This window comes from Kogia breviceps, chromosome 3, assembly GCF_026419965.1.
Source record: "Kogia breviceps isolate mKogBre1 chromosome 3, mKogBre1 haplotype 1, whole genome shotgun sequence".
Classification (NCBI taxonomy): Eukaryota; Metazoa; Chordata; class Mammalia; order Artiodactyla; family Physeteridae; genus Kogia; species Kogia breviceps.
The window spans coordinates 103,804,793-103,821,100 of record NC_081312.1 but is presented as its reverse complement, the minus strand read 5'-3'; the positions used below and the strand labels follow the sequence as shown (position 1 = coordinate 103,821,100).

At 37.4% G+C, this 16,308-nt stretch overlaps 1 protein-coding gene across 4 annotated transcripts in view; it reads right to left on the bottom strand.

Annotated features, from left to right (window-relative positions):
• SCAPER (S-phase cyclin A associated protein in the ER) overlaps positions 1-16,308 on the bottom strand; it is a 499,446-nt gene that overhangs the window by 430,228 nt on the left and 52,910 nt on the right. For all 4 annotated transcript variants that reach the window (XM_067029410.1, XM_067029411.1, XM_067029413.1 and 1 more), the window contains exon 5: positions 10,516-10,713. In XM_067029410.1, coding sequence (XP_066885511.1) covers positions 10,516-10,713 — 198 coding nt within the window. The remainder of the gene's footprint in view (positions 1-10,515; positions 10,714-16,308) is intronic.

Sequence of the window (16,308 nt, the reverse complement as noted above, 5' to 3'; positions counted from 1 at the left end):
AGTGTGCCATGGACATATATACACTACCAAATGTAAAATAGCTACCTAGTGGGAAGCTGCCGCATAGCACAGGGAGATCAGCTTGGTGCTTTGTGTCCACCTAGAGGAATGGGATAGGGAGGGTGAGAGGGAGACCCAAGAGGGACGAGATATGTATATGTATAGCTGATTCACTTTGTTATACAGCAGAAACTAACACACCATTGTAAAGCAATTTTACTCCAATAAAGATGTTAAAAGAAAGTCATGCACCACAATGTTCATTGCAGCACTATTTACAATAGCCAGGACAAGGAAGTAACCTAGGTGTCCATCGACAGATGAATGGATAAAGAAGATGTGGCACATATATACAATGGAATATTTCTCATCCATAAAAAGAAATTAAATTGAGTTATTTGTAGTGAGGTGGATGGACCTAGAGTCCGTCATATAGAGTGAAGTAAGTCAGAAAGAAAAACAAATATTGTATGCTAACACATATATATGGAATCTAAAAAAAAAGCGTTCTGGCAAACCTAGGGGCAGGACAGGAATAAAGATGCAGATGTAGAGAAAGGACTTGAGGACACAAGGAAGGGTAAGGGTAAGCTGGGACCAAGTGAGAGAGTAGCACTGACATGATACACACTACCAAATATAAAAGAGATAGCTAGTGGGAAGTGGCGGCTTTGCACAGGGAGATCAGCTCAGTGCTTTGTGACCACCTAGAGGGGTGGGATAGGGAGGGTGGGAGGGAGATGCAAGAGGGAGGAGATATGGGGATGTATGTATACGTAGAGCTGAATCACTTTGTTATAAAACAGAACCTAACACACCAGTGTAAAGCAATTATACTCCATTAAAGATGTTAAAATGAAAATAAGAAAAAATGAAAGATTAATATCATTGGTAAAAAGCACTACAAATGGGAAAAAAAAAACAAAAAACAATGAGACAGGGACATACCCTAAAGGACAAGAAAAAAGTTCACCAGTGAGTAATAAGGGTCTTTAAAAGGCAATGTATTGACACTAGGAAACAGGGAGGGGATGTGTGAATGGGAAAAAAATGCAAAAAATGAATGAATAGGAACTTTGCAGCTGACAAAGAAGAAAGCATGGGTGGCTGGGAGAGTGTTGGTCATTAACAGAAATAAAGAAATCAGGAAGAAATCTTTTAAAATTAAAGTATATGGTTTGATGGCTACTCCTAAGAACTAGGCTACCATTACTAGGAACTTAGCCCAGATAAGTTAGGTTTGACTAACCCCAGTAATAGTTACAACATGGTGATTGTGGGATCAAGTTAAGTTATTCCAAATACCCCAAAGAAAAATAATCTATTATCTATTGATTATAATGAGAACCAAATACAAGGAACAAAGACTTATCAAAGAAGACATCATCAATGAAGTGTCATGTTAAATACACTAAAAAATAACAATTCATCTATCTCTATAACTTAAACACTGAATCATAAAATAATGTATCAAGAAGTGTTATATACATAGGAGTAATTATTCTTTAATCAATAAAAATAGCAAAATTTTACTGTAAGCATACAGTGAATGAAAAACAGCAAAGAATACATAACTAGAATAGGACCAGAAACAGATAGAGGAAAAGATAGCTATTCATGGGGTAGGAGGTAGGTGAAATGGGTTAATAAGTTGGTCAAAAGGTACAAACTTTCAGTTACAAAATAATGAAGTCCAGGAAATGTAATGTACAGCATGTTGACTATAGTTAATAATAATGTATATTTGAAAGTTGCCAAGAGAGTAGATCTTAAAACATCACCAGAAAGAAAAAAAATTGTTAACTATGTGTGGTGATGAATGTCAGCTACAGTTATTGTGGTGATCATTTCATAATTTATACATATACTGAATAAATAAAAAATAAAAAGTAAATTTTTGAAAGATAGTTATTAATGTAAAACAATGGTAAGGGGGCTTCCCTGGTGGCGCAGTGGTTGGGAATCCGCCTGCCAATGCAGGGGACACGGGTTCGAGCCCTGGTCTGGGAAGATCCCACATGCCACGGAGCAACTAGCCCGTGAGCCACAACTACTGAGCCTGCGCTTCTGGAGCCTGTGCTCCGCAACAAGAGAGGCCGCAACAGTGAGAGGCCTGTGCACCGCGATGAAGAGTGGCCCCCGCTCGCCACAACTAGAGAAAGCCCTCGCACAGAAGCAAAGACCCAACACACCCAAAAATAAATGAATAAATAAATTTAAAAAAAATTCATTAGGTAAATGATTTAAAGATGTCCACAGTAGCTTATTGAGAACTGCTAGATACTCTCACCTGCATGACAAAATCATAAACAAGCTTATAAAAAAACACGGTGAGGTAACCAAAGCCTAGTCCATAAATGCACAGGTGAACTCTTAGCCGACTCTCCCTGTGCAGAATCTCATGTTCTTTGTAACAAACTACAATACCTGAGCTAAAGGGCAACAGGCAAATCAAACAAACCAAAAAAAGATAGAGAGATTATAATATTAACATCACACAAAACAGAATTCACAAATATTAAATTCACAATGAAAATGCAACTCATATGATCCTTTATACAACTAATAATAAGGCAGAAAAATGGTTTAAAAAAATCTTAGTACCTTTATTTTATATATTTTCTTTTCGAATTTCTGTAAAAGACCATCGACTTTTACAGCAAAAATTAAGAAATTGAGACGCTTACAGTGTATAGAGTAGTAAAATATAAGCAACGAGAACATAAAAGGTGGAGTAGGTTAATGAAATTGTGCTGTTGTAATGTCCTTACACTCTTCATGAAACAGTCTGATATTAATTGAAAGTAGATTATGATAAAGTAAACATGCATGTAATACTTATTCCTACAGCAGGTTATTACCTAAAGTTTTGCCTTAAGTTAAATCTGATTTTCCAATAGAAACAATGGCATTAAATGAAGACGTTTTTCTAAGGACTCAAATTCAAGGCCTCCCTCTGCTGCTCACTGCTGAGTATACTTCGTTGTGGTAATGCCCCAAATTGGCAATGCACAGCCTGAGAGGAGGTCTTCTCCCAGAGCCCACCCATCCTCGGTGCTCCCCACAACTGATCTAACATGGCTCCCCGTCTCCAGGTCAAAGGCTCTGAGGACACTCCTCTAACCACTTTACTCTCCACCATTCTCTCTCCTACAATCCAAGGCTCTCCAGCCTATTGTTTTGCTGCAAAAACTTCTTTTGCACTTCTAGACTTTTGCACTTGTTTGCCTAGATGGGATGATTCTATAAATCGATTTTGCAACTTATAAAAAAAAAATTCTGGGCTTCCCTGGTGGCGCAGTGGTTGAGAGTCCACCTGCCAATGCAGGGGACACGGGTTCATGCCCCGGTCCGGGAAGATCCCACATGCCACAGAGCGGCTGGGCCCGTGAGCCATGGCTGCTCAGCCTGCGCTCCACAACGCGAGAGGCCACAACAGTGAGAGGGCCACGTACTGCAAAGAAAAAAAAAAAAATTCTCAGAAATTCAAGGAAATATTGAAGAAACAGCAATAGTAGTGGGAGACTAAAATATCTGTGTCTGACAGATCAAGGAAACTAAAAAAAGTAATAATTTGGAATATGTAAATAGTAACTTTAAAAATATAAATATAGGGCTTCTCCGGTGGCGCAGTGGTTGAGGATCCGCCTGCCGATGCAGGGTACATGGGTTTGTGCCCCGGTCCGGGAAGATCCCACATGCCGCGGAGCGGCTGGGCCCGTGAGCCATAGCCGCTGAGCCTGCGCTCTGCAGTGGAAGAGGCCACAACAGTGAGAGGCCCACGTACCACAAAAATAAATAAATAAATAAATATAAACTTATCAATTTCTATCTACAGAGAATCCACCTTACCTATTCCTACCATGTCCAAAGGATATCTGTAAACACTTAGCTTCTCTACTTTCTCCACATCTATCAGGCTTCTGCAATAGTCATTTCCTTCCCCATCCAGCTTAGGTTCCATGGTCCACTACTCCAACTACTCTCTTACACTCTTCAATCCTTTACTCCAATGAAATTACACTGCATCTGCCTAAAAAATACCTACCCATGATTAATTCATCTACCCACCATCTTTGTGCATTTTTAGCAAGCGACTGAATGCTATGTATAACTCAGGAGAGAGGGGAATCACATCACTGTGTAAACCAGTGTCTTTACCCCCAAAATCTATGTAGTCTCATTGCTTCACACAGCCTTTTGACATCTATTTACAGAGCATTTACTGTGTTTCAATGCCAGTTCCAAGAACTTATGATGGAGGGGTAAACAAGACAGTGTGGTTTCTGTCCTCATGGGGCTTACTGTCTAGTAAGGGAGACAGATATAAAAATAACAAAATAAACAATTATGTAATTTCAATTGTGATAAGTGCTTCTAGGGCAAGTATTAAGAGTACAGTCAGGCCATACGTGCCCAAGCAGAACCCATGGATACCCAGGGCTGAATGTACTATGTCATTTTATATAAGGGGCTTGAGCATCCATGGATATTGGTATCCACAGGGCAGGGGTTAGGGGAGAAGGTTTCCTGGAACCAATCCCCTGCAGATACTGAGGGACGACTGTATATTATAGGGGAACCTGGTTTAGTCTGAAATATCTGGATAGGCTCCCCCTGAGGAAATGACACTTAAACTGAAACCTAAATTAAGAATAGAAATTAGGTAAAAGGGATGGGGGAGGTGAGGAGGTGCTGGGCAAGGAGAATGAGGGATTAGTGTTCTGGCAGAAAAATCGGAATGTGGAAATGTCTGAAGACTGGTGAGCACATGGCATGTGTGACTAACTGAAAGAAGGCTGGTTTAAATGAGGCAGAAGGGAGAGAGAAAAGTGTGAAATGAGGTTAGCACCGATCAAGTCTCTCAAGATTTGAACGTCATGCTGAACATTTTAATGCTCAGAGCAAAGGGAAACTTTTGAGGAGCTGTCATCAAAAAAAATGAGGGCTTATTTTTGTGGTTTTTTAAGTATCATTTTGCCTATAATGTGGAGAATGGATTGGAAGGATGCAGGGAGTCCTGTTACAAGGTTTCAGTTGTAATCCAGGCATTTTTTTTACTGGTGGCTTGGACTAGAATGGTAGCAGTGGAGAATGAGAGAAGTGGACAGACCAGAAAGATTTAGAAAGTAATCTGAAAGAGGCCGATTCATTGGACAGTGGCTGGTGTGAGGTGAAGGGAGGAGGGGGGAAGATAAATACGTCTCCAGGTTTGGGGCAGAGAAAGTTACCATGAAGTTGGTTTTATATATGTCAGTTTGACATGCTTGTGAAATATACAAGTGGAGATGCCAACTAGGCAAGTTGGATATACAAGTCTGAAAATCAGAAGAAAGACATAGGCTAGACATATAAATTTAAGAATCATCAGAAAATGAATAGTAAATTAAGCCACGGCATGGAGAAAACTGCAGAGGGAGAAAGATGGTCTAAAAGGAGCCTTAATGACTTCTCAAAAGCTAAAGGTCAGGTGGAAAAGAAAAAGCCAATAAAGAGGAGGCAGAAGCAGCAGCCAACAAAGGAGGACGAAAACTAGCAGAGGTTGTTCCATAAAAGCCAAAGAAGGCAGTGCTGTAAGAAGAGGGGAGTGGTCAACTGCATGAAATGCTACTCAGAGATCATTGAAGGGACTGAAAAACAGCCACTGGACTTAGTAATACTGAGTGACTTTAATAAGAACTTAACAGGAGCTCTGATAGTATGTAACACCAGGTTGGAGTAGACTAATGAGTACCTGGGAGAAAAGGAAATGAAGGCAGCAAATGTAGAAAGTTCTTCTAAGAAACTTGTCTAAGAAGGGGAGGGGGAAAATGGGGACTGGGAGAGTAGATGAAAGGATAAGTAAAGTAGAGAAAGGGTTTGGAGGTTTCTTCTTCTTGTTCTTATTTTGTAGTTCAGAATGGAAGAGAAATAAGCATGTTGTATGCTGATGGGAAAAGAATCTAATAAGGAAAACTGAAGATACAGGAAAGAGAAGAATTTCCAATCTCATCTGTGACCTTCAAGGCTGCTGTGGTTTCTATATGTCAGCCCTTTCATTCTCCATCACAGTTATTTCAGACCTTTCCACCCTCTTCAAACTTCCAACCCCACACCTCCTACTTTTCAAAATAAAAAGAGCAAAGAACCCATCAACTGGAATTTCAAATTCTTATCACAAATTTCCACCTTGATCCCATCTGTTCTTATCCCTCTTGAATGTCAAGTTGAACAAGTTTTCTCTCAACTGCAGTCATTCTTAACCTATGCACCACTCCTACTTCTTCCATGGCTTTTGGGACATTCCTATTCTCCTATCTTCTTCCTACTTCTATGATGATTCCTTCTCTGTCCTGGACCTATATTCTTCTTTCTCCATCTGTGACTTCTCCTTTCATCTAATTATAAATTGTTTTTTCTTTGTATTGTGTGTCATACCTTTCTAAGCACTTTCTCACATCTCATTTTGATCCTTACTTGTTGAATTGAGAAGTCTCAACTATTGAGATATAAACATAGAATAATTTTATTTTTCCCCCATATAACTAACTACTTAGTTGAATCCTAAACCTGCTGAGTATGCTCAGTGAAATTCCACAGTTTTTCAGTCACATTCAATTATCAAAGCTTGGTTTTTAAATCCCATCTACAGACAACCTGCCTATTAGCACAAGAATTACATGGCCTTTAGCAGATGCTTGTGGTGCAGAAGAACACGGCTTGTCCTCACTGTCTCTCTTCTCTTCCTCCTCTGTACTCCTTCAAACTCTCCTACATTCACAAACTAATGTCCTTGCCATAAGTGGCAGCTGTGGGAACAGAGCAATATCCTACTTATTATAGAGCTCACCAGTTATTAGTGATGGATTTACTACAGTCATCAGCCAGTCCTTCTCCAGGGACTAAGGTGATACTGACCACCAAAAGAATCAAGTGCTGCCAGGCAGAGATGCATCCTTAATCTTTCTTTGAATCAATTTGAAGTCAGTGGTCTCTACTGATCTCTGCAGTACATGGTAATTTCTGCACAGGGAACATTCATGGTTCTCTAGGCAGTGGTCAGGTTCACCCTGGCTCCCTCTGCAAAAGCAGTATCTGCCTCAACTCCAACAGAGGTTGGTATATTTTACCTAACCAAGCGTCCCCATAGGAAGCCCCTATTACTCCAACATCTTCACTAATGTACACAATTCTACCTTCACATAAATCGTGAGATGCACTGGGGGTCCTCTTTACTTGGTCAATGACAAGTCCCATCCTATCTCCTTCCAAAGAAAGCATACTACCGTAAGTCCCTTCAAGCCCAGCTGGCATGAGCTACTCCAGCAAGCTTATTATGCTATGAAATCTCTAAGGGAAATGTAGGTACCAGTCTCTATATTCAAGGATGCCCCCAATATTCCAGAGCCACACATCCAGTTCCCCCATGTTGAAATGGAAAACAGGGAATGGAAAGTACAATATGTTCCCAGTATGCTTTTCCCCAAAATCTCTCAACATGTTCCACAGACACCAAAATCAGCACGGCAAAGATCCAGCCAGTGAACAAGGTGCCAGTCTCCTGCAGCCATACACACAAACTTCACAAGCAATTCACGCACCACATCAAACTTCATTAACTGTGCACTCCCCAAAAGGCAATCTCCCCCTAGTCCACTTTATATGGAAGAAGGGGAAATGCAGTGGTGATGGTCAGGGTACAGCTTTGCTGGAAAAGTCAGTTCTTAGCAAGTCATGCAGTGAAGTGGCTGATGGCACAACAGGAATGCCTTTAAACGAAAAAAATGAGAAATTTAGCCTCTTGATTAAAGAGATTGGCTCTGGTCAGCAATCCTAGTTGATACAGTTAAGATACTTTTTCATGCTGTACTTATCATGTGAATTACATAATACAGGAGTTATTAACTGCATTTTACATACTAGACAAAGAATTGAACTGTGGTTACTTAACAAAGGCGTTGCACAAAAATCACAAAGAAGGATAAATATTGTCAGTATCTACAAAACAAAGGCTGAATGCACCTGTACAATGAGGATCTATAAAATGAGGGTTATACATCTTACAAAGGTACTAATCAAATGAGATAATGGATAGAAGTAATTTTAAAATGAGAATAGAACAAAACAAAAATAAAACTCCAGTTATTATATACCCAACACATGGATAAAGCAAATATTAAACTGTATATTTTTACATCACCACCTGTAAGTCCTAGATGGGGAGAGGAGCAGAGTTGGGTATGAAATTAACTTTTAAGCTCCCAGATTTTATTTCTCAGCATAAACCTTTGAGCATCTTGGCACAGTACAAAGAATAGAGAACACATTTCTACTCCTCTGTCAAAATCTTCTCCATTCTTTCTTTCTTTTATAATTAAAAAAATTATTTATTTATTTTTGGCTGTGTTGGATCTTCATTGCTGCACATGGGCTTTCTCTAGTTGCGGTGAGCAGGGGCCACTCTTCGTTTTGGTGTGTGGGCTTCTCATTGTGGTGGCTTCTCTTGTTGTGGAGCACAGGCTCTAAGCACACAGGCTTCAGTAGCTGTGGTACGTGGGCTCAGTAGTTGTGGTTCACGGGGTCTAGAGCACAGGCTCAGCAGTTGTGGTGCACAGGCTTAGTTGCTCTGCAGAATGTGGGATCTTCCCGGACCAGGAATCGAACCCGTGTCCCCTGCATTGGCAGGCGGATTCTTAACCATTGTGCCACCAGGGAAGTCCCTATATTGCATTATTCTACTTTGTATTTGAAAATTCTCATAATAAAAAGTTAAAAATTAAAAAAAAATTTTCTTAATCTTCTCCATTCTTATAATCTACAACTTACACAACCAGTTTCTATTACTGTTAAACTTTCACAAAGCTTTGACAGGGCTGAAAATAAAAGCTACACTGTCTTTGTTTCATAGATATGTTGATTTGTATCATATTTTAGATTCCACATATAAGTGATATCATATGGTATGTGTCTTTCTCTTTCACTAGAGATGATAATCTCTAGGTCCACCAATGTTGCTGCAAATGGCATTATTTCATTCTTTTTGATGGCTGAGTAATATTCCATTGCATATATATATAATAAATTTTTTTTAAAAAAGCTACACTGTCTTATGGCAAGTCTAGCTTCCCTGAATATAGTAACAGAGATAGGTGCAAGAGTTTCTGCTCATCACAGAGACATGGTTGCAATTGGTCCAACTCAATTCTATAAAAAAGTACACATTTGACAAATATGATTTCTTCAGTCAACCTTTTGTTATTTTTAATCACAAAATCAAAGAATCTGCTGATCTTATTGATCTCTAGGGATGACCTAAAGATTATCTAGGCCTACATGCTCATTTTATATAAGAAACTATAACCCAAAATTAAATCCAATAGTGTTTTCTACCACAACATGCTGATTCATTCCACCCCAATGATATGATTTTCCTTAAAAATATTTTCCTTAAAACATAAAAAGTTTTACATGCTGATAGTAACAATATTAATTGTGACAACCAAAGCATAAATTTGGGTGATTTCAATCACTCTTCATTCTGAAAACTGTTTCTGAAGAGTCATATTTTTAGGCTAGTTTAAAACATTTTGGCTGCTTTCAATTTTAGAGGAAACATAGCTGTTGTGTCAATATGTAACTTTGCTTTGATCCTTCGGATATTTCAAAGGTCAAACCATGAATTCCAGGATTTTCAACCATGTTCACTGTAGAAACAGAAGCTACCTCTGTAATATTTCTATAATGATGTATCATTCTGGTTTTTCTCAAAATAATTTTATTTAGTATAAACTAATACAGTATATAGTTTGTATCTACTAAAAGGCCAGACTTTCTAGTGCATTTTTAGAGCCAGATTATGCTATGTGTCTGTTTAATATACTATTACAAATACAAGGTTATCTAAAATTAGAAAACACACCTTACAATGACATCCCAATCCCGCCCAGGATTGTTTATGGTTAGCCATCAATCTCACTTTTCCCTGATCACAGTGAATTAGAAGAGTGATAAGTGTCTCAACAGAAAAGGAGCAATGTCCAATTAAAGACATTAAACAGGAAACCAAAGAATGTGAAAATCTCCTAATGCCACCTACAGTACCAATGGAGAACACAGATAAGAGAGATTTTTTAATAAATTGTGTGTATGTGTACCTATCCTTTAATTTCTTGCCTAGAACTATGTATCAAGACAACTTTCTACCAAATCTTGCACAGAATATAAAAGTACATAATTAGGTAATGCAAACAACAACAAGGGTACTCTTGAAAAATCAAAACAAAGAAAAACCTGACACACTCACAGAAGCAAAGAGTAGAACAGTGGTTGCAAGTGATAGGGGAAATAGGGAGATGTTGGTCAAAGGGTACAGACTTTCAGTTATAAGATGAATAAGTTCTGCAGATCTAGCATATAGCATGGAGACTACAGTTATTATTAAAGTACTGTATACTGAGGCAAATTATCGAGTCAGATGTAGCAAAAATTGGAGAATCTGACTTCAAATGGATTAGAAAGCCTCAAAGCAAACCTTACCTTACATTCCACCACACTCTGATCTGATTCACAAGTTACATAGATTTCATCTACTGCCCGGCGTAGATTGTCAAAAAGAAATGCCCAGTATCGCGCTCTTAGATCAATTTTCCGAGGGTGCCTTGTTTTAGTGGGACTTTTATCAAAGTGTTTATCTCCAGTTGTAGATGATGTTATCTTACAGTCTACTGTAGTGTTCTGATGAAATAAAACAAAACATGAAAAATTATTTTTTAAAAGCCTCCAGGAACTGGATTTTTGTATAAATCAAATTTTTCAACATAAATACTTAAAAACATGACATTCTTCTTTCTAGCTTATATCACACTGAATTCATCAAAACAAAACTTCTCAACTTAAATAAAAGCGGCAGGTTTGTAAGGTCAATTACATGTTTCATTGAAGATCAGGATGATTTTAATGGTGAACAGACTCTTAGTCAAAAAGGAGCACTAAAGTGGCTCCTGATTTACTAAAATACGTGTATGGCACATTTACATACAGTAACAAATAAAAGATACTAATTTCAACATTTTGAAATTGCTTATGTATATTCTTTTCATTTAGAAATGATATATCCTATACTTATATTCAGTTACTTAATTTTATCTTAAACCTTTTTCCACTAAAAGTAAAAATATATAAATATAAAACAATTTACTAGAAAACACTGATGAATAAAACCAAGTATCAGCTACAGAGCAGACTCACCAAATAAAGAAACTATAGTATTCATATGACCCAATCTTTCCTCAGTTGCACAGGCGGACTTTGAAAATATAAGATTATATTCTATACTTTTATAGACTGTACCAAAGAATCATTCCACCACAAACAGGAGCGTGCAGTTTACATAAAGACCTGAACTTCTCACTAGAAGTACAAAGGAGTTGCTTATCTCTCTGTGGCTACTTAAACTGATAAATAAATAAATACTAACCTTGTACTACAGTTACAACAACAAAGAATCTCAAGTTTCTTTGGGTTGTTTCGTATGTGTGTATGTCATTCCTATTAGCTTGTTTGTTTTTCCTTTTCATAGAAGAGCCCCAGAGTGAAGAATATCCAAAATAGAAACTAATACTCTCCTGTTTTATTTTAGGCTTTGGCCTTCAATGTAACAGTGATTCCTATACTTCAAAAATCTTTTATAGCCAATCTTCGGTTTATATAGAATATTCACTATCAAAAGTCAAGCAAACAAAACATATATATGCACAAAGACATGCACACTTAAGAGGCTGAGATGGAGCTGCTCATCCTCCTTCCACAGTCCCCCATCCAGACTAAGGTTGTCAGACTCAGCAAATAAAAATTAATAAATATTTTATCTGACAGCCTTAGTCCAGGCCCAAATTCTCAACACTCAAGCAATAAAATTTAAAGTAATCATCAACAACCCACAAAACCTTTGCTTCAACAGCTCTCCAAGCACTTTCCAACCCTAATAGTAAATGATAAATCATGATGGCAAATATCCCCTCACACAAATTTTAAAGTATGTATTATTAACTCTACTTTACAGCTTAGAAAATTGAGATTTAGAGGCTGATTTGTCCAAGATCACATAGCCACAGGAGACTATCTTCCAGTTAGAGCTGTGCAATTACACCGCTGACTTCCCATTACACTGCGTCCCAAGGCCCTGTGCTAACAACCCTTTACCGAATATTCCAGACCACCTCATTTCTCTTCCTATATACCACCCAAAGTTAAAATTAACTTGAATTTTCCTGAATTATACTTCCTAGAGTGATCAGCAAAACATTAGTAGCTTCCTGTGAATTCAGACCTTAATCTTATAAGATTCTCAAAAATAATTTAACTCATCTTCACCCATTTATGTATTTACCCTATCATGCATCCATATGTATATGATTCAAATACTTTAGCCAACCTTTCTTAAAATGTAGAATAGGCAAAACTGCTTTTAGGTTAAGATGTTTCTATTCTCCGTGATTGCTCTATGTGAGACTTTTACTAAGAAAGACTCCAGAAAGGCAGAAACTACAGCTAGGTAATTCCATCTGAAGGGCAATGTACTATACAAATTTGACATTTAAGCTTGACAAAAATAATAATACTTTATATTTGCACAGTTATTTACATTTTATGAAGGGCTTTTGAAAACATATCATTTAATCATCACAACAAACTATAAAGACAGGACAAATATTGAAATATTATTATTCCTATTTTGTAGATGACAAAACTAACGTTCACTAAGATTCAATTTCTTGACCAAGTCAAAAGGCTGAGTGACAGAACTGGGACTAGAACCGAGTCTTCCAACTTCTGCTCCAATGTTCATAAAGCATTTCACATAACACCTAGCACACAGTAGCACCCATATAATGTTAGGTATGATTATAGTAGGAAAGATAAAGAGGTGAAGAAATATGCTCACAGAAAAATGTGAGTAAACTAATGGCAAAATTGCCAAATTTGTGAAGAAAGGTAGAAGAAGCATATCAAATTGTAGAGGCTGATAAGTTTGTATAGAGTTTCAAAATATAGCACTCTTACCTACCACTGATAAAAATAACAGCAGTGATAATAATAATTGCAGTGGCATCTAATATTCATGTCATACTTGCTATGTGCCAGACACTGTGCTAAGTGCTTTCCATACAGTTATACTTCATTTAATCTTTGAAGCAATTTTATATCACAGTTATTATTATTAGTTCCATTTTATAGAGGAGAAAACTGAGGCTTAGCTAAATTAAATGATAAATCCAAGGTCTCACACTAAGTAAGAGACAAAGCCAAGATTCAAAAAATCAGGTAACTATCCCATTGTTATGACTTACTGTGCGTGTTTCCAAGACATTCAACAGAAGACAAAGCAACCTAAACTTTTGGAAAAAGCTAGACACAACTGAATCTCATGGTTTAAATAATATTCAATAAAACAAATGTTATACTATTTTAATCAATCACTTTTGAGAGGAAAAGAGGAAAAAAGAAAAAAAGGAGAAGGAAAGGGGAAGGAGGAAATTGAGATTTCTGACTCACCTCTCTTAGAACTCTCGTCAACTCCCCTGAGAATCTGAAGAAACCTATGGACCTAAACCTCTGACAACAACCTGTCTTTTTACTGTCTCCATATTTAGTCTTTTCCAGAATGTCCTAAGGTTGGAATCATACAGTATGCAGCCTTTTCAGACTGGCTTCTTTTACTTACTAATATGCAATTAATTTCCTCCAGGTCTTTTCATGGCCTGATAGCTCATTTCTTTTGAGAGCTGAATGTACCACAGTTTATTTATCCATTCACCTACTGAAGGATATCTTGGTTGCTTTCAGGTTTGGCGATCATGAAGAAGGTTGCTATAAACATCCATGTGCATGTTGTTGTTTAGAGATACGTTTTCAACTCATCTACATATATACCAAGGGCATGACTGCTGATCACAAGGTAAGAGTATGTTTACTTTTGTTAAGAAACTGCCAAACTGTCTTCCAAAGTGGCTGAATTTCCACTCTGAATTCCCACCAACATTGAATGAGAGTTTCTGTGGCTCTTCATCCTCATCAGCACTTGGAATTATTAGTGTTCCCAATTTTGGTCATTCTAATAAGTGTGTGGTGGTAGCTCATTGTTTTAATTTGCATTTCCCTGATGACATATGATGTGGCACACCTTTTCATATGCTTATCTGCCATCTGTACATCCTCTTTGGTGAGGTGTCTGTTAAGGTCTTTGGCTCATTTTTCAATCAGGTTGTTTCTTACTGTTGAGTCTTTTTTAAGAGTCCTTTGTATATTTTGGATAACAGTCTTTTATTAGATATCTTTTTCCAAATATTTTCTCCCAAGTCTGTGACTTGTCTTCTCATTCTCTTGACATTGTCCTTTGCAGAACAGAAGTTTCTAATTTTAATGAAATCCAGTTTATCATTGATTTCTTTCAGGGATCATGCCTTTGAAACTGTACCTAAAAAGTCATTACCATATTCAAGGTCATTTAGGTTTTCTCCTATGTTATTGTCTAGGAGTTTTATACTTCTGCATTTATGGTCAATAGTCCATTCTGAGTTAATTTTTGTAAGAATGTGAGGTCTGTGTCCCGATTCATTTTTTTTGTTGTTGTTGTATGGATGTTCCAGCACCATTTGTTGAAAAGACTACCTTTACTCCATTGTATTGCCTTTGCTCCTCTGTCAAAGATCAGTTGACTAATTATGTGGGTACATTTCTGGGCTTTCCATTCTGTTCCATATATCTATTTGTCTTTTCTTTTGCCAATATCAACAGCCTGATTACTGTAGCTTTATAGTAAGTCTTGAAGTTGGTTAGTGTCAGTCCTCCAACTTTGTTCTTCTCCTTCAATATTTTGTTGCCTATTCTGGGTCTTTTGCCTCTCCACATAAACTTTAGAATAAGTTTACTGATATCTACAAAATAATTTGCTGGGATTGTATTGAATATATTCTTCAACCTGGGAAGAAATGACATCTTGACCATATTGAGTCTTCCTATTTGTCAACATGGAATGTCTCTCCATTTATTTAGCTCTTTGAGTTCACTTATCAGAGTTTTATAGTTTTCCTCATATAGACCTTATACATATTCTGTTAGGTTTATACCTACCTATTTAATTTGGGGGAGTGCTGATATAAATGGTATTGTATTTTGTTTTTTTTAAGACTCATTTTATTATTTATTTATTTATTTTATTTACTTATTTATTTTTGGCTGTGTCGGGTCTTCATTGAGGTATGCAGGATCCTTCATGGCGGCACACAGGCTCTTCGTTGTGGTGTGCGGGCTTCTCTCGAGTTGCGGCATGCGGATTTTCTCTCTCTAGTTGTGGTGGGTGGGCTCCAGGGCATGTTGGCCCTGTAGTTTGCAGCATCTGGGCCCTCTCGTTGAGGTGCACGAGCTCACTAGTTGTGGCGCGCAGGCTTAGTTAGTTGCCCTGCAGCATGTGGGAACTTAGTTCCCTGACCAGGGATCAAACCCTACATTGTAAGGCAGCTTCTTTACCACTGGACCACCAGGGAAGTCTCAATGGTATTGTGTTTTTAATTTCAAATACCACTTATTCATTGCTGGTACACAGGAAAGCAACTGACTTTTTGTATGTTAATCTTGTATCTTGCAACCTTCCGTAATCAATTATTAGTTATAGGAGGGTTTTTTGTTGATTCTTTCAGATTTCTTACATAGATGATCATGTCATCTACGAACAAAGACAGTTTTATTTCTTCCTTCCCAATCTGTATACCTTTTATTTCCTTTTCTTGTCTTATTGCATTAGCTAGAACTTCCATTATGATGTTGAAAAGCAATGGTGAAAGGGGATATCCTTACCTCATAACTGATCTTAATGGGAAAGCTTCTAGTTTTTCCTATTAAGTATGTTAGCTGTAGGGTTTTGTATTTTTTTTAATTAAGTTGAACAAGTTCCCCTCTATTCCTAGTTTACCAAAAGATTTTTATCATCTTTTCTAGGTGTAGGATTTTGTCAAATGTTTTTTCTGCAGCGTTGATATAAAACTAGGTTTTTTCTTTTTTATCCTGTTGCTGTGATGAATTCCATTGATTTATTTTAAATTATGAACCAACCTTGCACCTCTGGGATAAATCCCACTTGCTCATGGTGTATCATTCTTTTTATTGTGGGATATGATTTGCTAATATTTTGTTGAGGATTTTTGTATCTATGTTTGTGAGAGTCACTGGTCTGCCATTTTCTTATACCGTCTTTGTTTGGTTTTGGTGTTAGAATAATGCTGGCCTCATAAAATGAGTTAGGAAGTATTCCTTCTGTTTCTACCCTCTAAA